A 24,504-nucleotide genomic window follows, 5' to 3' on the forward strand; every position below is an offset into this window, starting at 1 on the left:
CCTCTCACGGCCTCAGTTTCCTTGTCTGTAAAGCAGGGATGACAGTAGTAACTACGTAAAGACTTGTAATGAGGATGACATGCACTGACACATGTAAATAACTCAGAACAGTGCATGGCACATAATAAGCGCTCAATAAATACTAACTCTACGTATCACATTATTATTGTTGGTATTTGGCTCCAGCGAGTTGTTGCCAGGTGAGAATACACCAATGTTGCCAGATCTTCTCATTCTCTAAGCAAAAAATGAGACCTCTCTTGATATTTAAATAATGGCAACTAATGTTTTTAGATGTGTCAAAATTTGAATAAAGCCTGGAGTTTAGTTAACAGCAATATAGCCATGTTGTTGTTTTTTTAGTTTGACAAATGTACTGTGGGAGAAACTGAGTGGTGTTTGGACACTCAATCTTGGTAACTTCTCTGTAAATTTAAATTTCCTCAAAAATTAACAGTTTATTTGAAAAAAACTGCAAGCAGCAATGCACACACTCACACACACATTCACACTCACACACATACACATTTACGGGCAGGTTCTGTCTCAAGACCACCAGAGAGAGAGAGCTTTCGTAGGAGGGCCTTTCATTGCTGCTTGGCTGGGACTGAGACATACAAGGTTTCTGCTCTCTCGTCACTGGTATCTAAGTGAAAACCCAGGCAGCCCCCGATGAAAAGGCAACCAATAGTAATGAGTGCCTGCTTCTAGGTAATGGGCTGCTTGTTTATTGGAATCAGCCCCGCTGCCGACAGCACCTAGAAAATCTGGATCTGAGTTTTAAAATATCAAAGAGGTGACAGAGCATAATTAAGCACTAGGACAAAAGAATAAGAAGCCAAGAACCCAGAGGACTAAGCAGGCATACAAACTGCTGCAGGTGTGAGCTAATCTCACAAAATTAGCACCTTCATTTTAACAGCTGTTCCCAGCTCTCAAGGGGCAGAAACGCCCCCGCGGGCACCTGGGTCCCTCAGGCACACTTTGTACAGGTGCTGGTCTGGGCAGAGGAGCCTACTGTCCATTAGATTTCCTCAGGGGTCCCAGACTGCCTCCGCAGACACCAGAGGGAGGGGCGAATGCCGAAGAGGAATCAGCAGTGTTTGGTGGGAGTTAAAGTCTCTGAGAAGAAATCTCAAAGCCTCCCGTGGCTTGTTAGTGATGCCCGACATTCCAGCCCCCCCAGGGAGCAGGACTGGGAACAGTGGGGTTCATCCCCAGCCTGGCCCTCTATGTGTCACACGGTCTGACATCCTCCTGAGAACAGGCTCACGATATGAGAAGGCAGAGAATCCTGGAGGCCTACAGGGGGCTTGGGATAAAGGGGCAGAACTGGGAAAGGGAACCCACCTGGTAAAAAATAGAATTCAGAAAAGGGTGACCAGTGGTGGAGGCAGGACATAGTCCAGCCACCTTTTCTTTTTTTTTTTTTTTGTCTTATTAGAATGCTGATGACTTGGTCTTTGCCCCCGTCCCGTCTGATATTTACTTTCTGTTTCCCACACCCGTCCAGCAGGGGGTGCTCTTCCACGTAGGCAAAATCGGAGGTAATCCCTAAAGACACACCCTATTCTACCCGGAGGTCCAACGTGAAGACGCACCTGCTTGAGGTTACTTACTCATGAAACTAGTGTCCCAGCAGAACTGGGACACTTGTCGTCTGACTCCAGGCCCAGACCTTCACCTCTTCGGCCTGAGCAAAAGTCAAATGGATGCTGGAGAATGACGCTCGAACTATTGCAAACGTAGTCACACTGGTCCACTACATTGATGACATTATGTTCACGGAGGCTGAGGAGCAGGAAAGGGCAGGCACAGTATATAGTTTAGCTGCCTTAGTGATACATGTGCTTACACAGGGTATTCAGAGGCCTGTCGCCTCACTGGGGTTTCTGGGGACTCAGCGGTCTGGGCCATGCCAGTATCTTCTCCAAGGTGAAAGACAAGTAACAGTATCCCGAACCACCTACCACAAAAAAAGGCTGTCCATTGCTTGTTAGGCATTTTTGGTGAGTTTAAAGAAATCCATATTGAGATTTGTGGTTTACAATACGTACTGTTCTTCTCTGCTTTTCTTCTTCCTAACAAATATCTCCCTTCATTTTCCCATTTGCTTTTATGCTCCAGCCACATGAATTTCCCTCTAGGTACTTGACTGAGCTCTTTCCTGCCTCAGGACCTTTGCATTTGCTATTGTTTCCTTTGCTTGGCATGTTTCTACCCTCAGTCTGTGTCGCATAGGTAGAGACTTGACTTCTTCACAGATCATGTTCCTGATCACCCTACACAGCCTTATTGTCCATCTCAGCCCTTTATTCGTTTCCTTCATCACATAGCATTTATCTTTCTTGAAGATTTTGAGCTGTCGTCACTGTCAGTCTCTCCCACTCTTCTCTTTTCTTAATTCTTGGCAGTTTCATTGTCTGCATAAACAGAACTTCCCAGGCTTTGGACCTTCCCCTTCCCTCCAGGGAAGTGCCCTCTACTCTGCTTAAGACACTCACTGCTGTGGGGACACTCTTCATCACATAACTGCCATTGACCGTGTGACCTGTCATTCTAACCACTCAGCTAGTACGCTCCATTCCCTCTGTGTCACACTGGCAAAGCCACGCCCCAGCTAAACCCTGCCCTGCATCTGTCCACTGGGCAGCTGTCCAACTGGAGAAGATGGGGCCAAAGCACGTGGCCATGGCGACTCGTTCTGCTTTAACTTGATGATCACTACAATCACAGGTCACCCTTACTGCTACTCAGAAGTCATACTACGTTTCCCCAGTTAATTTGGTCCCATTTTTCTATACCTAGTTCAGACTTTCTCCCCTCTCCTAACACATCCAAAACCTCCTCTCTGTTCCTTTTCTCAGCTGAGGGCTTTATCTTGTGCTGCAAGGAGAAAACAGAAGTAAACAATCACAAGTAGACATCTACAAGATTCCAGCTCAACATTCTTTCACATTCCTGCAAAGACGCCCTTAATTCTCCTGCCGCACCCACGCTCCCAGCCAATGCCGACTCGGTGCTGCATGGCCCCTCCTCCCTCACGACTCGGGCACAGTGCCCCGCGGCCTCTCCTTCGCCCCTGAACTCCCAACTGTTTCCTCTCCGCGTGCTCATCGCCCTCTGCTAACGAGCGAACCCCTGCCAAACACCGTGGCAGGTGCCCCGGGATACGCAAAAATGAATAAACAGGTCCCAGATGTCACCCTTTTCCCAACTATACCGATCCTGTCATTTGTGCCGTGAGACAAGGGGACTCTCTGTTCCCTCTGTGGGGTGATGGGAGGGGTGGCGAGCTCCACACAGCACCACCCATTGGAACACAGGATCCATAGCTGAAAGGTTGTGAGCAGTTTCTGTCTCTGGCCTTTCCTGGCTACCGTTTCCTGGGAAACGGGAGGCCCCTCACAGGGAAAGGGAGCTGGTGAGCCTGCTACTGTGAAGCAGGCAGAGTAGATGTGGTTCCCCAGAAACTCAGAATGTCAGGGGCTGAACTCACACGCAAGTACGTGAGCACCCACATTCTGCACTGCTCATGTTCACATCCGTCTGGGTTTCTGGGAATGTCACCGGCTCGTTGACGCCCGACTCCAGACGGCTGCAGCCTTACACTGCTGTCCCTGCCTAACCCGGCGGTGCCCAGCGGGGCCCGGGGGTCTATCGGAGTGCAGAAAAAAGTATTGTGAGATTCTATTAACATTGTTATCTCCTCCTTTCTAAAAGGTTGACTTTTGTTTTATTAAAACCAATGATGCATCAGGGAGGTGGCACACGTATATGATTTATAAATGAATGAAGAAACATATTGAAGGTACTATTTATTTTATTTTATTTTATTTTATTAATCGAGATGCATCAGCCTATTAAGCTGATTGAAGCCTTGGTCACACGTGTAGTTGTGAGTCATGGCTGCCCTAGTTCAGGAGAACAGCTCCAGCCTGCTCTGGTCGATCAGATGCCCAGCACAAGTAACTATTGTATTAAGGCAAAGTGTCTGAACAAGGGCCTTGGTGGTGCCAATTTTGTATCTAGAAGATGTTCTATATGGGCAGAAATATTGGGTTGCCCTAAGTCTTTTAACAAGTCTTTGGATTTTCCTCGTTAATGAGGCAAACAGGATAATCTTGAAATCTAGCTACGGGGACTCCCATTCTCAGGGAGCCCACAGTCTCCGTATGTGATGCAAATCGCTAGAGGAGGGGTCAAGGACCAGCAGGGACCTTCAACCTCTCCAGGCACCAGGGGCAAAGCCAAGCCGTCACACAACCATAGGGTGCATGGTGCTCATGGTATGGGCTGCACAGACAGGGAGGAAGGAACGCTCCTGCTTTCCCAGGGCAAAACTGGACAAGTCACACCAATTCTGAGTTCCGGCCGCTCACCGCAGAGCGAGCTAATAACTGGTGGCAACTACTGCCCAGGCTTGTTGGGAGGCTGCCAGAGGCCGTGTCCACAGAGACTGTGATCTCACACATGGGAGGGAGGAACTGTCTTTCCATTTGCTCAGAAGTTTCTATATGTCTGAGCCATGTACTGTCTGTCGTCTCATTCGGCCCTCCCCCAAACTCTCTAAAGTAGATGCAACCTCTGTTCTGTTGTTGGGCTTGCAGAGAGATTGGGTGATTTTCCTGCAGTCCCCCAGCGAGCAAGCAGCTGGCTGGGATTTAAGCTCCCGCTACGCTGACCTCCCCAGGAGAGCTTCCCCACCCCTTCAGGCTGGCAGCCATGGGTTCCGGGTTCCGGGGGGGAGGGTGGCTGGAGGAGAGCCAAAGGCGGAACAGAGAAATTCTAGAGAAGCCACCTTTTTGAAAGACACTAGCAGAAAGTGTCACATATGTAAATACAGCTTCCTCCTGTTTGGTTACAAAGTTAAAAGGTATTTTTTTAAAAGGGCTTTTTCATAGAAGCAACCCTTTCTTGTGAAAATATAAAACACATAGACTATACAGAAGAAAGTAAAAGTCACTCCAGCTGGTAGCACTGATTTATCTCTTTCCAGAACTTTCTATGCACATGCTTTGGTTTCTCGCGCTATATAGTATATTGTGAACTGGTTCGTTCTTTTACTTCTTCGTGTTTAGGCTAAACCAAAAGACCAAGAGAGAAGAGGGAAACATTTGAGTGTCTGCTCCATCTCTGTATTCCTTTATTTTACCCTGATAGCCACCCCAAGACCTTTAGAACTCTAACCCCCATCTACAGATAACCCCTGAAGGGTAAGGAACTCGTCCACAGTAAACTGAGGCTGCTGTGACTGGCCCCAAATCCCACGTTCTTCTCAAAGTCCACACGGTCCCAGGAGGTGCACAAGACCATGTTTGTGTATGAGTTTTCCAGCCTTTGCCTTCAAGCCCCTGAATGGCCCCGCCTTCCCTGGTGAGCCTGGGGCTCCACCCCCCAGGAGGAAGGAGGGCACTTCTCCTCTGACCCCATCCCACCATCCCAAGTGCCTGAGCAGGCAGCTTAGCAGAGCCCTTCCTGCCTGCTTCCCTTCCAGCCTCAGGAGGCCGGGGGCGGGAGGGCAGGGTGCAGAGGGAGGCTGCCAGCTGTTTGCTGGGCTCGGACCTTCCCAGAAGGCAGTGTTGACGGAGCTATGTTTGCCTTGCTTGCCCAATGCTCTGCAAGGGGAACGCTGAATGCTAGCCCCCAGCCCCCACCCTGCTTATGCAGAATGGAAATCATTGATTTCTCACTGAATTCCTAGAGGAATTTTGTTTTTGTTCCCAGCTGTTTCACTGAATCGTTTAATTTCCATTTGCCTTCTGGGAAAACAACAGTCACACAGCCTGTGGATGAAGGAGAAGGGGATAATGGTTATAAGCCTTGCTTTCGTGGCCCACGTCCCCTGTCATCCGCAATGGGGCCCCTTGGTGTCAAGACAACCGTCGCCTTTCCACACAGTTGAGGGAGTCTGGCTCCAGGTCTGGGATTTGAAGGGCTTCTCCACTCCAGTCCTGGGGGGCTTTATCCATGTCAGGGGATGGAGAAGGGAGAGCAGCACCTTAGGAAGCCCAGCACACGCTACCCCAGAACGGCCGTCCCACCCGGAGAAACAGAGTGTGTTCACACAAATGTTCACAGAAGCTACATTCACAACGGTCGGAACTGGCGACCACCCAGACACCTCTCAGCAGACACACTGCTGTCCATCCACACAGCGGACCTGCTCTCAGTGAGACACATGAGCCAAGGGCGTAGGGCAACAGCTGCGGCGAATTTCAGAAACATGATGTTGAACCAAAGACGCCAGACACACACACACACAGTGTGTAGCCCTTCTAGAAGGAGCGAAACTAATCCATGGAGATGGAAGTCCGAAGAGAGGTCACCTTCAGGCGAGATCGGGAGACGGGCTGGACAGATCTGCTCTCTAGGTCTCGATCAGAGGGATGGCAACACAGACGTGCACAGATGTGAAAGCAAACACTCCTGTGCATTGGACTGAGGGTTTTACTGCGTGTAACTAACACCTCAGTGAAAACAGAGTCATGAGAGAGTCAAGACTGGGGAGCGATGGTGGCACCCACGGGGGTGGCAGCGTGGACAGGCGGAGTGACGGGAGGGGTCAGGCAGGCTGCCCAGGGTCCCCCTGTGTGTTCTCTCTGAACCTCGCCCTCAGGGTGGAGAGAGTAGAACCTTCTCGGTGAAACCGTTGGTAAGATGAGCGCCCGCCCGGCACCCAGCAGGCCAGCAGAGAGTGGGTCACCTTTGCTGGGATGATGGTGTGGGGTGGGGAGAAGGCAGGGCAGCTCCTGGGCAGCGGGGCCAAGAAGAGAGACCCGGGCGCCCACCACCCTGAGCCTCCGGGAAAAGGGAAGGCAGGGACAGTGGGCGTGATCCGATCCCCTCCCTCTCGGAGGCATGCCAGCATTGCAGCTCAGCCCCCGCTCTGTCCTTCTCCCGCGAACCGTCCCCCCATTCTCGAAGGCCGGCTGAGGAGGCAGGTGGCAGGAGCAGCTTTGGGTGCTGGTGGGAGCCCAGGCCGGGCACGCAGGAAAGCAGGCTCTCGGTCCTGGCTGTGCCGGGCAATCTCACATGATGGCTTCCGGCTCAGATGGACAAAACGGTTGTTGCTTTGCTGCTCTAAGAAGTTACACGCCCTGTGCAGAGTTTTAGCATTCCGGAGGTTTTCACACTTTCCACCATGGCGAACACCTTAAGCACCCGATTAAAGAAATGCCCCATTTCTACTCAATGTCACATGTTTTAAAACAGTTCATCAAGCGTCCTTTGAACGGCTGTTTCGTGCTCAGCACAGAGAGTTGAAAAAAGCCAGCCTTGCCCTCAGGTACCTGTGGCCCGGGTTAGAGCCGCCCCTTGCCCTGCAGTCGCACAGCCTGGCTCAAATCTCCTCCCTGCCACTCTCCAGCTCGTTGACCTAGGGCTAGCTGCTTGACTTCCACAGGCCTCCGTCTCTTCATCTGGCCAAGTGTGGTAACGAAATCATCCACCTCATAGGCATATCGTGAGGATGAAAGGAATGAATGTCTCTAACGTGCTCACAATGTCATCTGGCACCGCTGGGTGCTTCATTCTGGTCCGCTGCTGCGGTGTCTCTGAAGGGACGCACACGGCGTGCTGCGAAGCCCCCGGATGGAGACCTGACCCAGGCTGTGGGAATGGGGAGGTCGGTCAGGAAGGCTTATTGATGAATTAGTCCCGGGCTGGGATGTGGGGGGGTGTCCCTGAGTCAGCCACGTGAAGAGGATGGGAAAGCTGTTTTCCTTTGGGAGCAGAGAGAAGTCTGCACAGACTCTGGCCATCTGGGAAGCGACAGACAATGGAAGTGACGCACGTGACCGTCCTCCCAGGCGGGAACTAGTGTGTTTTCTCTGAAAAGGCCAGAGAGCAAATACTGTCCATTCTGCAGGCCACAGGGCTTCTGTCACAGCTACTGAGCTCAGTCACCCTGGCATAAAAGAGGGCAGGCAATAAACACACGCGTGAGGCCGTGCTCCCGCAAAACCTCGTAAGTGGGCACTGAAAACTGAATTTCATGTCATTTCCTGTGTCACAAAATACTATGCACTTTTTGATCCCCCCCCCCCCTTAGCCACTTAAAAAACATAGAAACCATTCTGAGCTTGCTGGCCATACAAAAACAGACATCACTGTTACTGTCTGCGCCTCAGTTCCCCCACCTGTCCTCAGAGGATGCTAATGGCACCCATGGCATGGCATTAAAACAGACCCTGGCAAACAGGATGTGTGGTGGCAGGCCACACAGTGAGGGCAGTGTGGGGCTTTGTATTGCAACATGAAGGCAGTGAGAGGCTGGCTAACACCAAGCAAACAGAAATGCTTCAGGTCAACAGGAAAGGTGACAGCAAGGTGCATCGAACTGTTTCGGCCCAAGGTCTGAGTGAAGCAAGACCGACAAGCCCTATTGCTCGCTGTTAGTCCAGCCACCCACGCAGGGCTTGTGTTGCTGACAAACAAGTCCCAAAGTCCTGGGGGCTCTCCCACGGCCCTCCGAAGGTCCTGGGGCCTCTCCCACGGCCCTCCGAAGGTCCCTGACACCTGCTCGGGGAAGAAGAACATGCGGGTGGGCCCCGGACAGGGAGCCAGCGCTGGGAAGCAAGCCTGTTCCTTGTGACATGTCAGCAAGGCCCACCGAAGGGGGGGAGGGGCGAACGCACAGGGGCTCCCGCTGGCCGGAAGGTGACGACCTGACCATCCAAACGCACACACAGAAACAGTTAAATAGGATAAGCAGAGTGTCCTAATACAAGCCCAAAGTCCATAATGGCCACAAGAGCCCCTCAGTTCATAAAGCTAAAGTTAAAATGTAGAAAAGGTTATTTTTAATAAAAACATTAGGGTGTTTTTGTTTTGTTTTACATTTTAACAAGGAGGAGGATGAAGCTAGAGGTGGTGCTTCATTTCTTCTGTTAGATGTATGGTCACTTAAGATGTATAGCTTTGCCTTCTTCCCTGAGGAAGGTTGAGGAGCAAAGACAAGAAGTTGGGAGTTAGCCACACAGTTCCAGAAAAAGCAGGGGCGGGTTGGCACGCGGGGAGCCCCAGAGGAAAGAGGAAGCGAGCCACCACGGTGTTGCAAGTGGGTAGAGGCACAAGGTGCCAAGATGGGCCAGGTCCATGGTGCAAGGTCAGCTCAACCTGGGACAGGAAGCGCAGAACATCCGACAGGAAGCTGGCCCACCCATGGAGACAGGACATAAGGAGACAGGTCATAAGGAGACAGGTCAGTTATGCTCACGGGGCGGGCCTGCTGTGAGACACTTCACAAGCATCTCCTCACTTAAGCCTCAAAACAACTCTATTAAAAGAAAGAGACTTGTATTAACCCCATTTTACAGGTGAGGAAACTGAGGCTCAGAGAGGTGAAATAATGTCCTCCACTGAATCCAAGTCGGTCTGGCTCCAATGACCCCACGCCCAACTGGGCCCTCTGCCTCTCAGCGGTGCTCAGAAAGATGCTGATTGTCCCTGGCCTTGACCCTTCAAGAAGCAAAATGAGCTCTTTGTCCCTGGGCAAACAGTGCTATTCCCCAAATCCTCCGCTTGCTCAGCCCCTTGGGACCCATTTGAAAGGTTTCGCTGGACCAGGAACATGTCCAAAAATCATAGCCTGGTTGGCATCAACTTAGAGTTCATAGGTGCCTGAGATGGCCTCAAATAGTTCATTTTTTTTTTTCTCACTGCCTTTGCACAACCCTGGTAGAAATGACCATTCTTACCCCCCATCTCACAGATGAGGAAACCGAGGCACAGAGAGGGAAAGCGGCTAAGATCTCACAAAAAGGCAGTGGTGGAGTTAAGGGTTAAACTCAGACGCTTAGCTCCCAGGCCTGTGCCTGACTCATACGTCTCTCTGAAGGAAGCCGGTGCCTGGACGGAGGATCCCACAGTGAGGACAGAATGGGGGGTGATTCCTCTGTGTGTGTGTGTGTGTGTGTGTGTGTGTGTGTGTGTGTGTACATGGGCCAGTCAGCATAGGCTGGTTCTCACGCTCCCGGGGTAACTCTGCCCACGGGTGCAGCACCCCACAAGTCCACCATTGCTCTTCTGATCAGTCTGGGCCTTTCATCCTTGATCTACGTGGCCCAGGGCCCCTCGCATGCCGCCCCCCGCTCTTCCTTCCTGCTGCAGACCCCATGCCTCTCCATCTCACTCCCAACTCTAGGCATAGCCCATGGAGGGGCAAGGTCTCCCCCTAGACGCCCCTTATTTACAACCAGCCCACGGGCCCTCACCGTGAGGGATCCACTCCCAGGGAACCAGCCTGGACACTGCAGCCAACAATTACACCAGTAACCACGCACACAAGACTGCCCCCAGGGCTTGGTGGTGGTGGGACACGGTGCCTTTAAGTATGGCTGCTGGGATTCTGTCCTTGCTCATTTTCCCAGAACATCCATCCCTCTTCTTCCCAGGTTGTGTGTCCAGGGGACCCATCGGCAGCATGAGATCCTAGGGGCCTGGGGAGTGGGGGAGGGGGAGGATGGGGATGAGGAAGGGCTGAGCATGGGGCCCTTCACTGCCTCCAGCTCCCCCTGCCTGTGCTTTCTCTTCCCCTGTGATGATCTGCTGCCCTCTGCACCCAGCCAGGGTCGGGGGCACACACAGACCCTTCCCAACCACCGTGAAATGTTCCCGCTGGGCAATTCACAGGTGGCTCAGTCCTCGTCCCTCTACAGCTGGCCCAGAAACCTGCCAAGCTGCTGGAGGGTGACACCTGTCACCTCCCTTAATCCTCGCAGCCTGGGTGCCACCATCCCTCTTACAGAGGCTCAGAGCTGGGTGACTCGTCCTGGGCCTCACAGGCACAGCAGGAAGAGCAGGTTCCATGCAGGACCGCCCGGTCTGGGAAGGGTCATCTGACGTCCTCCTGGCTAATGGCAGCTTTGTGCAAGGAGACTTCCTGCCCCACTTCCCGGCCCCTCCCGGACGGGCTGCCTCCACCAGCCTCCCAGAGCCTCCTTCCTCCCCGGCGGGAGAGGCTGGGCGCTGTGCTCAGGGGGCACGTGGCCTGTGTGCTGTGGTCCTCAGCACCCCGGAGCCCCCGAGGAGTAGGAGGAGTGGGAGGCTGGGCCGCCACAGGACAGGGGGCCACCAACAGAGTACCTGGAATTGGACATAGAGGGGAGCAGCGTCCTCCCACCAACCCCCAGACTACCGGACTGAGGGGACCGAGATAGGACGTTGTCTGGAAGGTAGGGTGTTCGCCACAGTCCATCCAGTGCAAGAGTTGGCAGGGGCAGCTGGGACTGGAGTTCTGCCATACAGATAGAGAAACTGAGGCACGGGAAGGGGAAGAAATGCCCAGAAGGTATGGAGGGTGGGCTTGTCTCAGCCACAGCCTAGCTGTCAAAGCGGCCAGTGGACCTAGAGCCCGGGTTGCCCATTCAGCCAGCTCAGGGAATGAGTCGGACCCTGCAGCCAGACTGGGGACCTGGGGAGTCAGGAGGGTGTGGAGGCGCGGAGTCCTCCCTCTCTGAGCTCAGTTCTGCTCCTGCATGGGGCATGCTGCCTGCTCCCCTCACGGGGTTACTGAGAGCGCCTCATAAGAGAAGCCTGGAGAGAAGCTTCTAGAATGCCCCCTCGCCCACCATGAATGACACCAGGGAGGGGAGGGGGTGGCGGGCAGCATCATAAGGGCTGACCTCACGCACCGGCACTGGGTTCTGAGGTCACAGTGAGCTGCTTGCTGCATGGGATCCTAGCAGCAGCTCATTTTACAAATGGGGAAACTGAGCCACAGGGCGGGGAAAGCTTGCCTGAGGCCTCACAGCCAGCGAAGGGCGGGGCCGGGTTCCCTGGTCTGAACCTGGGTGCTAGCGGAACCTGAAGATCGTTGCCACACTGTGACCCGACCAGTGCCAGAAGGGACAATAATGCACTCAGGCACTCACTCACCCAACAAGTATCTGTGAAGGATGTTGCCTAACAGGCCCGGGTGTTGCAGAGTGTGACGTGGTCCGCCTTAGGTGCTGAAAGGGATCCCGGTCAAGTCAGCCCTGCACCCCACCTCCACCAGGGCCCCTAAGGGCCGGCAACAGCCCCAGAGCAGACCACCTCCCCCAGGAAAACGCCAGCCAGTGTGGGGGTCGCACTGGGCTGCCGGAGCCGCACCCAGTAAACACAGCAACAGGCCGGAGGTGGCCCAGGAACGGAGCCTCCTCGACTGCAGAGGACCCTGGAGGACAGGGCCAGACTGAGGGCCGTGCAGACCCAAGTGAAGAGCCTGCTGTGGCCAGGGGCTAGACATAAGTCCTTCTGCATGTCCCCAACAACCTCGCTAGGAAGTGGGACTTCCAAACCCCGGCAGTGCAGCCGAGAGCACCTCCCGGCCCAGCAGGGCGAAGCAGCGTGCCGACGGCAACAATGACTCTCTGCCCCCTGACATGGACGTGGCCCGGGCCACCCGTATCAGCCTCAAGTGGCTGCATCCCCATCAGTCTGGCCCCACTTTCTCCTCCAGACATTGAGAGACTTTTGTGTTTGAGGCTGGCTTAGTGATTCTCAATGAGCAGCCTCTCGGCTCTGGGCTTCAGTTTCCCTGTCTACCAAATGGGTGCAGCACCCACTGTGCCCCCCGTACCCCCAGGGCATCAGTGTGTCCAGCAGCAGGTATTCCGAGGTGGCCCAGGAGATGGCAGCTCTCGCTACCAACAAGGCAGCCGCTGAGAGCGCCCCAGCAGGAGTGTGGGGCCGGGGAAGTGGTGTTGTCCCCAAGTCCCTGAGTCATGCCGCCCCGCCCGGGACGCAGGACGCTGCAGTTTATGAGCCGGGTACACTGACTCCCTTGAGTCTGTGGAGCACAGGGCTTGCACTGCCCGGGCAGGACACATTCAGGCAGCGCGAGTGGGCGGTGCAGGACCGGGAGATGGACTTAGTCCCTGTTTGCTCCTCTGATAACTGAGTTGACCTTGGTTAATATTCACCAGCAGCCTCCCGCATCGCCCTCTGAGTCTACTGCTTAAATACGGACGAGAACAGGGTTCTCTCTCCTCAGCCTTGGTCACCAGCCCCAGCCTGGGACAGTCACTCGTAAGTATGCTTTCCTCTGGGGGGAGGGGAGGCTCTGGAGGGGCTTCGGGAGGCCCTGCGCTGTCCAGGCAGCCCCCCAGGGAAGCAGGAAAGATGGAGCGTGGTAGGGGTGGGGCCGCCTGTCGTCATAGTAACAACATCCCTTGAGGTCCTTTCCTGCTCCCTCAGCTTGCCCAGGGCCTCCCCAGTACTTACTGGAGAATTAGCTGGCCCTCTCCACACAGCAGTGGAAGGGGGTGTCTGGCTCTGGTGTCCGGGCACTCGGGAGGGAGCATGGTTCTGTTGGCACAGCCCCTGTCTCTTTCCTATCTGTTTCTCCTGAAGGCTTCACACACACACACACACACACACACACACACACACACCCGCTTCTGGGATGCTTAGCCTCTTCCCCTTCTCCAGATGAGAAAATGAGGGCCCAGAGAGGGCCAGTGAGGAGCCCATGCTAATGCAGGGTCCTGGTGGGGCATCCGGGCCAGACTACGAGCCCAGAATTTCAACCACTCACTGGGCCTCCATCCTTTGAAAAAAATGCCCAGGAGAGAATTGTGCCAGCCCTGAGCCTAGAGGTATCAAAATGGGCCTCGCTGTGCGCGGTGGGCCTCTGAGAGCCACGCATAGTGCAGGATGGGAACACAGCGCTTCAAGCTGTGTTCCTGAGCCCTTGTTCCGGCCAGGCGGCTTCTAAGCTCCTTACATGCAGTCCTGCATTTAAGCCTCACAGCAATCTTCTGAGGTGGTTGCCATGGTTATTCCCATTTTACAGATGTGGAAATTGAGGTCAGAGTTCATAACTGCTCCAAATTACACATCATCCAAGATTCAAACCTTGCCTACCTAGTTCCAGAACCCATGTTCCTGACCCCATTCTTACTGTCGACATTATTCTCTCGGGTTTCAGGTACCAGATATGGGAAGTCTGGGCTGGCCTCCCGGCCTCAGTGATGCTGGGTGACCCTGGACAGTTATTCAACCTCTCTGTTCTCTTGGGCAAAATGTTGATAAACTTTGCCCTCTTTCTTCTCACCGCACCTCCACTAGCCTTAATCTCTGGAGTGTTAGAAGGACATAATTTTTCTGTTATTGAATTTTGGAAATGGGGCTACAAAGACAACCAAGGCCAAGGCCACCAGACTCCCACACGGTGCTCTGAAAGACCCACAACACAATCAGTGACAACTGATACTTCCCAAGAGCTGATTGTGCACCAGGCACATCTTGGCACTTGACATGTGGTTAATTGCACAATGGCTCTATGAGGAAGTGCACCCTCATCATTTCCAGAAAATTGATGTTCAGAGAGGTTAAGTAACCTGTCCAAGGCCACACAGCTGATAGTGAATGGGACTCGGGCATTCTGGCCCCATAGCCTCTGAGCTTAGCCATGAAGCGATGCTGCCCTATCACTTGGCAGGGCACCTGTGCTGTTTTCTGTTTAAGGCCTCTGTCTTCAGCTTTATACACAGAGCAGGGCTAAATGCCAGTCTAAGGCCAGTAGTAGCCGTGGCCACCATCAGAGCTGCCTGTCCCATGCAGGTTCGCATTGGATTGGGGCAGATGGTAATGAAACAATGAAGCCAAGAACTGGTGGGCCATTACCTTTAATCCCAGCTCGCAACCAGCAAGCGAGTAAATACACACAGCAGGAAAACACTTCCTTTTCTATTCAGGGTTCCCAAAGCCTACTGACTTATCCAATTTTTCCTAGAATCAAAGGTTTCTACCTCACCAGCCTTATTCACCTCTGTTCCCCATCTTCTCTCTACACTAACTCTGCAAACGCTGGCTTCTCCTTCAGCACTCCACCGTCTTGGCTGCCTCTCCTCTGCAATGCTGATGGCAGGAACCGAGAGAGTGAGAGCCCCTGGTCTGATTTATTTTATAGTGTAAAAAATTACAGCCTTTCAGCCAATATACAAATAAGGAAGTCTCTGATACAAAGTCACTTATCTGAGGCATAAATGGGATTCCTCATAAGAGAGCACCAACCCCCATCATGCAACAGTCAAGGATGTGGGGAAAAGCTTAGTTTTGAGATCTTAGTATTAGAAGGATGTTGAAAAGATCTTAGTATTAAAAAGGTGGGAAAGGCTTAGTCTTAAAACTAAGCCTTAGGCTATAAGGACTTTGCCAGCTTACAGCCTGTCTCCCCACATCCAATGCAAACTATAAGCGAGCAAACATATACATCATATTTACAAATTTATTTGACCAACAGCCAGCTTTTGGAATCAGAATGCCTAGGGTTCAATCCCAACTCCGTAAGCAATTAGCTGAGCTCTGTGGTTTTTAGTAAGTTACTTACCCTCCGTAGGCCTCAACTTCCCCATCTATAAAATGGAGCTATAACAATGCCCACCTCAAAGGGCCAGCTGTGAGGAAAGATTAGCTGAGACCAAGCGTGTGAAACAGCCAGCGCTCACTAAGTGTGATGAGGACTACAGGAACACTGGCGTTGACTGGGAACAGGGTTGGGCAGCTCCTGGGCAATAAATAAATATTTGGAGAGTTGAATTTAAAATTTTCCAAACTCGGAGGTGATTCAGTGCTGAGCAGGGGCCCCTTCTCTGGTCCTGGGCAATGTGACAACCTGCCAGGGGGCAGTGTGCCCCGTCTTTACGTGACCCCCCAGCTGTGTGCAGGTGTGGGAGTCCTCCGGGGCCCACTGTCCCACCACCTGATCTGTTCCTCCCCTCTGCCTGCCAGAGCTTCTGAACTCCACTTTACAGACAGAAAGCCAGGTTCCAAGGAGTGAAGTCGCTTGCCCCAGGCCACTTGCCCAGAGAGGCCACACGGGGTCACGCCTGGGCTTATTTACTCAGTACCAAATTTTAGCAGGTTGTGACCTACGGTGTAGTTGCTTCCCTGGGCCCCTCTGGGTGACTCTCAGTCAGTCTCATGTTATGCTCCTGGGTAGACATGGTATGCAATTAGGCCAAAGGGCCAGCTCCCTTCTCCGTCCCCTACCTGGACAAGACTGCTCCCACACGCCCTGGGCTCTGGAAATGTCACCATGCCATCTCCTTATTTTCACTTTAAGGCTTGCCCCATACACCCCTGGGTACTTCACCATCGACCTTCTCACTGCGGGAGGCTTCCCCAGCACTAGGCTTTGGGGGCTGCACACAGCTGCCTTGGATAGAAGAGGGGGAAAGGGCAGAAGTCTAGGACCCCCGAAGTTGGAAGGAACAGATCAGAAGGCAAAATGAAGCCAACAGGAGGCTCAAAGCCAATGTCAGGGCCCCCCCAGGCCTAATTCTAACATTCACGGAGTCTGAGACCTGAGGACACAGCCGTCTCAGTCTGACATTCCAGCCGTGGGAAAACCAAGGCCTGTCGACGGTTTTGTCATTGACCCGCTGTGTGGCCGTGACAAAGCCCCAGCACTCTCTGGGCCTCAGGGACTGGGGACGACAAGCAACAAGCGTTCACCCCAGCTGTAGCCCCGCCCCCCTCAGGCCCACGCCAGCCTTGCCACCTTCTCAGAGGCCAGCAGCCCTCTGAGTGGGAGGGCGCCTCGCCCCACCCTCCCCATGGGGAGTACATTTTGTTGTCCCAAACACAGACAGCCCTGCAATTAAGAATGCATACCCACGGCCCTGGCCAGTTGTCAGTGGTAGAGTGTCGACCTGGCATGCAGAAGTCCCGGGTTTGATTCCCGGCCAGGGCACACAGGAGAAGCCCCCATCTGCTTCTCCACCACCTCCCTCTCCTTCCTCTCTGTCTCTCTCTTCCCCTCCTGCAGCCGAGGCTCCATTGGAGCAAAGATGGCCCGGGCGCTGGGGATGGCTCCTTGGCCTCTGCCCCAGGTGCTGGAGTGGCTCTGGTCGCGTCAGAGCGACACCCCGGAGAGGCAGAGCATCGCCCCTGGTGGGCAGAGCGTGGCCCCTGGTGGGCATGCCGGGTGGATCCTGGTCGGGCGCATGCGGGAGTCTGTCTGACTGTCTCTCCCCGTTTCCAGCTTCAGAAAAATACAAAAAAAAAAAAGAATGCATACCCAGGGACCTCACTGTGGCCACCCCCCACCTCTATTGTCCAAGAGGGGAGCACAAAGCCCCAGGATGCTTGCCCGAGGCCAAGGGAACCAGAGGGGCCCTGTCGGGGCTGGAAGCCACCACCTCTGGCCCTGAGGCCAAGGGAACCTGAGGGGCCCTGTCGGGGCTGGAAGCCACCACCTCTGGCCCTGAGGCCAAGGGAACCAGAGGGGCCCTGTCAGGGCTGGAAGCCACCACCTCTGGCCCTGAGGCCTTTCCGCAGAGTAGTGTTCCCACCCTGCCGAGGCCCAAAGCCCCCATGATTTGTGAGTCCCACAAAGATGGGGAATTTCCATCAACCCTGAAGGCCTGCGCCCAAACCCAGTGGGGAGTCCAGAGGCAGCAGAGGGGCTGAAAACACAGAACTAACCTGAGCTGCACCTCCAGCTCTGAAACCACAGGCTAGTTCAAGAAAAACACAAACACGCCTTACGTAATGTGTGGGCTCTCTGGTTCCTTCACAAGCCTCAAGGCCAAGAAGAGTGGTGGAGAGGCCTCTTTTTGTGTTTCATTTTGTTGTCTGATTACAAAGAAACTCTTAAAAGTCCGGAAAGGTAGATGAAACCTGGCATTTCATATTTCTGACTCTTTTCTTTCGGATTTTCACATTACAAATTTAAGGACTCCTTTGTCGTTGTACTTAAATAAAAAGATGTTTTTAGCTATGGGGGTACAGCTAGCTTTGTGGCTGCAGGCACACTGTCAGCTCAGACCTCAGTTTCCCTAGCTGTGAGAGAGCAGGTCGTCCTCGGGGGGTTGCCAACGGGTAGCCCGAGGCTGGGTGTATCCGGAATGGAGGGTCTCTGGGGGCAGGGTGGGCTCCGTGCTGCTGTGAGTGGCACTGACTCTGGGTGTATCCAGAATGGAGGGGCTCTGGGGGCAGGGTGGGCTCCGTGCTGCTGTGAGTGGCACTGACTCTGGGTGTATCCAGAATGGAGGGGCTGTGGGGGCAGGGTGGGCTCCGTGCTGCTGTGAGTGGCACTGACTCTGGGTGTATCCAGAATGGAGGGGCTGTGGGGGCAGGGTGGGCTCCGTGCTGCTGTGAGTGGCACTGACTCTGGGTGTATCCGGAATGGAGGGGCTCTGGGGGCAGGAATGGAGGGGCTGTGGGGGCAGGGTGGGCTCCGTGCTGCTGTGAGTGGCACTGACTCTGGGGGCAGGGTGGGCTCCGTGCTGCTGCGAGTGGCACTGACTCTGGGGGCAGGGTGGGCTCTGTGCTGCTGTGAGTGGCACTGACTCTGGGGGCAGGGTGGGCTCCGTGCTGCTGTGAGTGGCACTGACTCTGGGGGCAGGGTGGGCTCCGTGCTGCTGTGAGTGGCACTGACTCTGGGGGCAGGGTGGGCTCCGTGCTGCTGTGAGTGGCACTGACTCTGGGGGCAGGGTGGGCTCCGTGCTGCTGTGAGTGGCACTGACTATCACGAGAGAGAATCTGCTCTTGCTGGTTCAGCCGTAGGGTCCGCTCCTCCCTCCTGTCTCCCCCACTCCCTCTGTCCCCCAACCACGGAGCACATGTCCCTCCCCGCCTGTCCTCTGAAGGCTTCTAGTTGGCAGCTCCACTGGCCTCTCCCTCATAGAGCTGCTCTTTTAGATGCCCTCAGTCTGAGATTTGGTGTCTAGATGTACTTCACTGAATTCTTCCAGCAACCTCACTTCCTATATGAGGCAAAATGAGGTCCACAGACACTTAGTGACTTGTACCTACAACCCAGGTCTGTCTGAAGAGAAGAGAGATGCTTTCTTAATGTCTCCCCTACACACACACACACACACACACACACACACACACATACACACACACACACATACACACACACATACACACACATACACACACACACATACACACACACATACACACACACATACACACACACACACATACACACACATACACACACACACATACACACACACACACACACACACACACACACACCCCTGTACCAGAGAGATCCCACATCACTGTGGAGCCCAGATCCGGGGACACAGGTGGTCACAAGCATGAACAGACTGACAGACTGCAGGGACTGCAGCCCATTCGTGGAGCTGAGACCACACACTCAATAGGACGGCAGACCTCCAACTCAGGAAAACCTACTAGGGGCTGAGTCCCTGTGAGTGTCCCTGGGTGTCCGCACAGCTCTGCTGTGTTCCGGCTCTACGTCCCTGGGCAAGACCCTTCCCTCCGGGAAGCAGCTTCTCTGCGCATTAAGCAAGAAGGTTCATGGCAGCCTATTCTGGACCCAGTCATCCCTGGGCCTGATCTGGCCTGCATTCTGGGTAATTGTCAGCGTGTACACTATGCATTCCATGCCTCAGTTTCCCCAATTATAAAATAGGGGCTTTGGCAATAGCATGTCAGGGTCATTGCAGATATTAGTGGAGCCATCAGGAACATGGTCTCTGGTTGCCCTGGCCGGTTGGTTCAGTGTTAGAGCGTCGGCCTGGCGTGCAGGAGTCCCGGGTTCGATTCCCGGCCAGGGCACACAGGAGAAGTGCCCATCTGCTTCTCCACCCCTCCCCCTCTCCTTCCTCTCTGTCTCTCTCTTCCCCTCCCGCAGCCGAGGCTCCACTGGAGCAAAGTTGGCCCAGGTGCTGAGGATGGTTCTGTGGCCACTGCCTCAGGTGCTAGAGTGGCTCTGGTTGCAACAGAGCGACGTCCCAGATGGGCAGAGCATCGCCCCCTGGTGGGCGTGCCGGGTGGATCCCAGTCGGGAGCATGCGAGAGTCTGTCTGACTGCCTCCCCGTTTCCAACTTCAGAAAAATACAAAAAATAAAATTAAAATATAAAAAAAGAACATGGCCTCTGTACCCAGACTATCTGGGGGTGTGATTCTAGTGAGTCTCTCCGTGAGGATGAGGTAGACAGTGCTCGGCACAGGGCTGCTCAAAGCAGACGTTTAATAAACTCTGGGTGCTTCCCCTTGTGTTAATCGGTGCCAGGGGGACTCATGGTGTGGCCTGACTTGGGCATGATGCCCCTTCTCTCTCTTGCAGGACAATGCCATCCTCCATCACGTGGGGCCTCCTCCTGCTGGCCGGCCTGTGCTGCCTGGTCCCTGCCTCCTTGGCTGGGGGACTCCAGGGAGACGCTGCCCAGGACGCATCTGAGCATGATCATGACTCAGCCAGCCACAAGATCGCCCCAAACCTGGCTGACTTTGCTTTCAGTCTGTACCGCCAGGTGGCCCAGGAGTCCAACACCACCAACATCTTCTTCTCCCCAGTGAGCGTGGCTACCGCCTTTGCGTTGCTCTCCCTGGGGGCCAAGGGGGACACTCACACCCAGATCCTGGAGGGTCTAGATTTCAACCTCACTGAGAGAGCAGAAGCTGATATCCACAAAGGCTTCCAGACTCTTCTCCACACCCTCAACCAGCCAGACAACCAGCTGCAGCTGACCACCGGCAACGGCCTGTTCATCAATGAGAGTGCGAAGTTAGCGGCTAAGTTTTTGGAAGATGCCAAGAAACTGTATCACTCAGACGCCTTCTCCATCAACTTCCAAGACTCTGAAGAAGCCAAGAAGCTAATCAACGACTATGTAGAGAAGGGAACCCAAGGGAAAATTGTGGATCTGGTCAAAGAAGTTAACCCAGACACAGTCTTTGCTCTGGTGAATTACATCTTCTTTAAAGGTAAGATTGCACAACCAGCCTGACCTTGTTCCCATGGAAACATCCAAAAATATTCTCAAACACTCAGTTCTTAACTTTCTTTGGCAGTGCAGGCAATACGACTATGCACCTCTGACTTGCCAGGAAGGTGACAGTCTCTTGGTACAGCAGAAGGGAGATGCCCAGACACCCACATTTTACATGTTGCTCCAGGACAGCGGTTCTCAACCTGTGGGTCGCGACCCCAGTGGGGTCACCTAAAGCCATTGGAAAATACATAATGCATATCAGGTATTTACATTCTGAATCATAACTGTAGCAAAATTACAGTTATGAAGTAGCCACCAAAATTATTTTTTGGTTTGGGGTCACCGCAACATGAGGAACTGTATTGCGGGGTCACGGCATTAGAAAGGTTGAGAACCACTGCTCCAGGAGAAGGCCATGAGTAAGAACAAGGGTGATTTCCCTGAATGATGAGAACCACCGATTAACAAGAGACCGGCCAGGATACTCAGACAAGGAGGTACCAAGTGTGGCTGATACCAATAACTTTCACTTAGAATCTTCCCAGAGACCCTCACCAGATAAGCATGAAACACAAGTTAAAGTGCTCCCTGCGCCCCACCAGATGGGCATCCCTCAGCCTCCGCGATGTAGAAAGGCTGGACCCTACTGCAGTCTGGCATCATCCTCACAAAAGTCCTTTCAGGGGACTGGTGTGCGTTTCAGCTCCATTTTACAGATGGCGAAACTGAGGTTCAGAGAGAGCCAGCTTGTCGAGGAGGCTCCGGCCTCCTTCATTCCACCGCCGGCACCTAAATCTTTTCCACCTCTGGCTAACAGGCATCTTCTCTCCACAGGCAAATGGGAGAAGCCCTTTGAGGCTGACCAGACCACTGAGGAGGACTTCCACGTGGACCAGGACACCACGGTCAGGGTGCCCATGATGCATCGCCTGGGCATGTTTGACCTGTACTACTGTGACAAGCTGTCCGGCTGGGTGCTGCTCATGGACTACGTGGGCAACGCCACCGCCTTCTTCATCCTGCCCGATGACGGGAAACTGCCGCACGTGGAGACCATGCTCACCAAGGAAGTCCTCACCAAGTTCCTGAATAAGAGACACCGAAGGTGACACCCCCGAACCGGAGGCTGGCTTGCCTCCTCAGGCCTGGCCGGGGGGCAGGGGGGTGGGGGTGCAAGTGGGCCCACATCCCACCGGCCAAGCGACCATGCGCGGCCATGTGCTTCCAGACAGAGGCCAGCGTCAGTGCAGGAGCGCCGCCTTGAGAGGGGCAGTGCCTACCGCTGAGGAGACAAATTCCTGTCCTTGTGGACTTCTCCCGGCGCGGACACTGCCCCCTCCTGGTGCCGGCAGGAGCTGCACGGGAGCAGCACCAACAGAGGCCTGGGGCACAGGAAGGAAGCAGGGCTTTGGGGGCAGAGGCGGCAGCTGCGTGTGGAGTGAAGAGACAGGAGGTCCATGGCCATGGCGGCACACGGCACAGGGCAGAAGCGGCTAGGAGGGGCTGGAACAGCACAGGCGCAGGGATGAGCGGGAGGGTCCCTAGTCCTCTGTCACTAACCATTGCGGTGGTGTGGTTCCGTAGGGTCCCTCCGAGTGAAGTAATGCTTGAGGCCGCACACCAAGCCAGTACAGGTATCTCTGTACTCACAAACTCTTGTCCTCATGAATATCTTACCATGCACATTATAAAAATATAAATACCTATAGATGTGCAATATACACATAGATAGATAATCAAATCAAAATGTAAAAGAAATGGATAAAATAAATAATACTTAAAAGAATAGGTTATGAGCGTATATACATTAATATGAAAATACAAAACAGAATGAGATTCAAAGGAAAAGAGACATGTTAATACCTCTACCCGCCCAACCCCTGTTCTGTGCTCCTCACACCGCAGGGTGAGAAAAGGGGACAAGGAGGGGTGACAGCAGGGGCCGAAGAGAGCCTAAGCTCCAGCAGACGCCTCTCGGGGCCACACTTCGTCCTCTCACGTGGCTCATCATTCACTGAGCAAATGTCACTCAGCACCTGACACCCCGTCCCACATTCCCCTGGGATTCCAGCCCCTAAGTTCCAGTCTGGGGGTGACCAAACCCTGCAGGGCAGTGTGCAAAGTGTTTCCAGAGGACACCCTGGATCTGCCCGGAGGGCTTCTCAGAGGAAGTGGCATTTGAGACGCTTTGCAGGACAAGAGGACCCGCTGCATGCTAACATTCTCTGGCACAGGCGTAGAGGATCCAAAAATGCAGTAGTCCAACGCCGACCTCCATCCTCCTGTGGGCAGAGAGACAGGGCGCTAAGTGGGGGAAATGACCAGGTAAGGAAACACTTTCAATGCTGTGAAATTCCTTTGTTTTCTAACCATCTTAACAGGTCTGCCAGTTTACATTTGCCCAAACTGTCCATCTCTGGCACCTACGATCTGGTAAAGGTCCTGGGCAAAATGGGCATCACCAAGGTCTTCAGCCACGGGGCTGACCTCTCGGGCATCAGTGAGGAAACACCCCTGAAGCTGTCCCAGGTGAGCTTGTCCCTGGTCTCCACGGGTCAGAATGTGTGAGGGGACAAAGGGACACAAACACACACACCGACCGAGGTCTCTGAGGAATGCCATTGGTCGCACCAAGACTGGGACGTGGTCAGGCGATGAGTGAAGGAGGCATTTCTGGCACTTTAGGGACGTCCTCTGAGGTGGTGTCACTGACCCTCTGTCTCGTCTTTGGTCAGGGCCTTACCTTCTTTGAGAATCAGTAGACCCATATTTACAGAGGCTGAGGGTCAGGGATTTCAAGGACTTTGGGCCCCCGCAGCCTGTGTGATATAGTTGGTGAATCACCGAGTCTGAGCTAATGAGTGATTCTGGCAAAAGATACCATTTACTCAGAAGAATCAACAGCATTTTCAATACTGGCTACAGCCTTGAACTAGCCGCTCTGAAGGCCCCCAGCAAAGTCCCGGTCCCCAAGGAGCTACATTCAGATACGAGAAACAAGAGACCTGCCGAGGGAGACAGAAAGTCCGAGTACATTTTCTCCGTCCTGAGGTTGTGGGCTGTTCCCAGGGAGGCCGAGCAGGTTGGTCAGGAAGAAGTGAGGGTGCACAGACGCAGTCAGGCAAAGGCCTTGAGAAGGTGGATGGAGGCCTGTGTGTCCCCCGGCGGGCAGGGAGGGGGACCTGGATGGGGAAGGACAGCTGATGGAGACAGGCCCCAGAGAGCCCCTCCTTGGGGGGCTCTGTCACCATCGGGCCTTGCTCCCAGGCCTGCGTGGGACAGGCAGCCTGTGCCCGCTCAGAACCGCTCTCTGCGCTCTCTCCCCGCCAGGCCGTGCACAAGGCCGTGCTGACGATGGACGAGAAAGGGACAGAAGCCTCGGGGGCCACCTTCCTGGAAGCCATTCCGATGTCCATCCCCCCAACTGTCAAGTTTGACAGGCCCTTCGTCTTAGTCATGTACGATAAAGACACCCAGGCCCTCCTCTTTGTGGGAAAGGTGGTGAATCCCACCCAAAAATAACCGCCTCACTGGCGAGCCCCCCCTTCCCAGGGCACCTCCCCTCCCTCGGTGACAATAAAGAACGACTGTCCTGGCCGAAGCTCGATGTGGCGTGCCCATCTCTCATCCTCTTGTCCCGGAGTCTCCCCAGGCCGGGTGTGGGGCCCCGGCCACTGGGACCTTGCACGCGCCCGCCATGGTAACACTTAGGAGACACTCGCACCGTCCAGGGGCTGTGCCCGACCAGGAGGAGGTGTTGCCCGAAGAGGCGTCATACCACCTCCTCCCCGGGCACCACAGAGAAGCCC

General features: G+C 54.2%; 1 protein-coding gene across 2 annotated transcripts in view; it reads left to right on the plus strand.

Moving 5' to 3' along the window:
• Positions 1-24,296, plus strand: part of SERPINA1 (serpin family A member 1) — a 42,181-nt gene extending 17,885 nt beyond the window's left edge. The window contains exons 1-6 of one of the 2 annotated variants that reach the window (XM_066277625.1): positions 11,162-11,177; positions 12,912-13,014; positions 20,047-20,687; positions 21,530-21,800; positions 23,077-23,224; positions 24,026-24,296. In XM_066277625.1, coding sequence (XP_066133722.1) covers positions 20,051-20,687; positions 21,530-21,800; positions 23,077-23,224; positions 24,026-24,217 — 1,248 coding nt within the window. In that variant the 5' untranslated portion in view covers positions 11,162-11,177; positions 12,912-13,014; positions 20,047-20,050 and the 3' untranslated portion in view covers positions 24,218-24,296. Of the gene's footprint in view, positions 1-11,161; positions 11,178-12,911; positions 13,015-20,046; positions 20,688-21,529; positions 21,801-23,076; positions 23,225-24,025 lie in introns of those variants that run through there. The other variant, XM_066277624.1, reaches the window with a different exon arrangement.
• The last annotated feature ends 208 nt before the right edge of the window (positions 24,297-24,504 follow it).

This window comes from Saccopteryx bilineata, chromosome 4 (assembly GCF_036850765.1).
Source record: "Saccopteryx bilineata isolate mSacBil1 chromosome 4, mSacBil1_pri_phased_curated, whole genome shotgun sequence".
Taxonomy (NCBI): Eukaryota; Metazoa; Chordata; class Mammalia; order Chiroptera; family Emballonuridae; genus Saccopteryx; species Saccopteryx bilineata.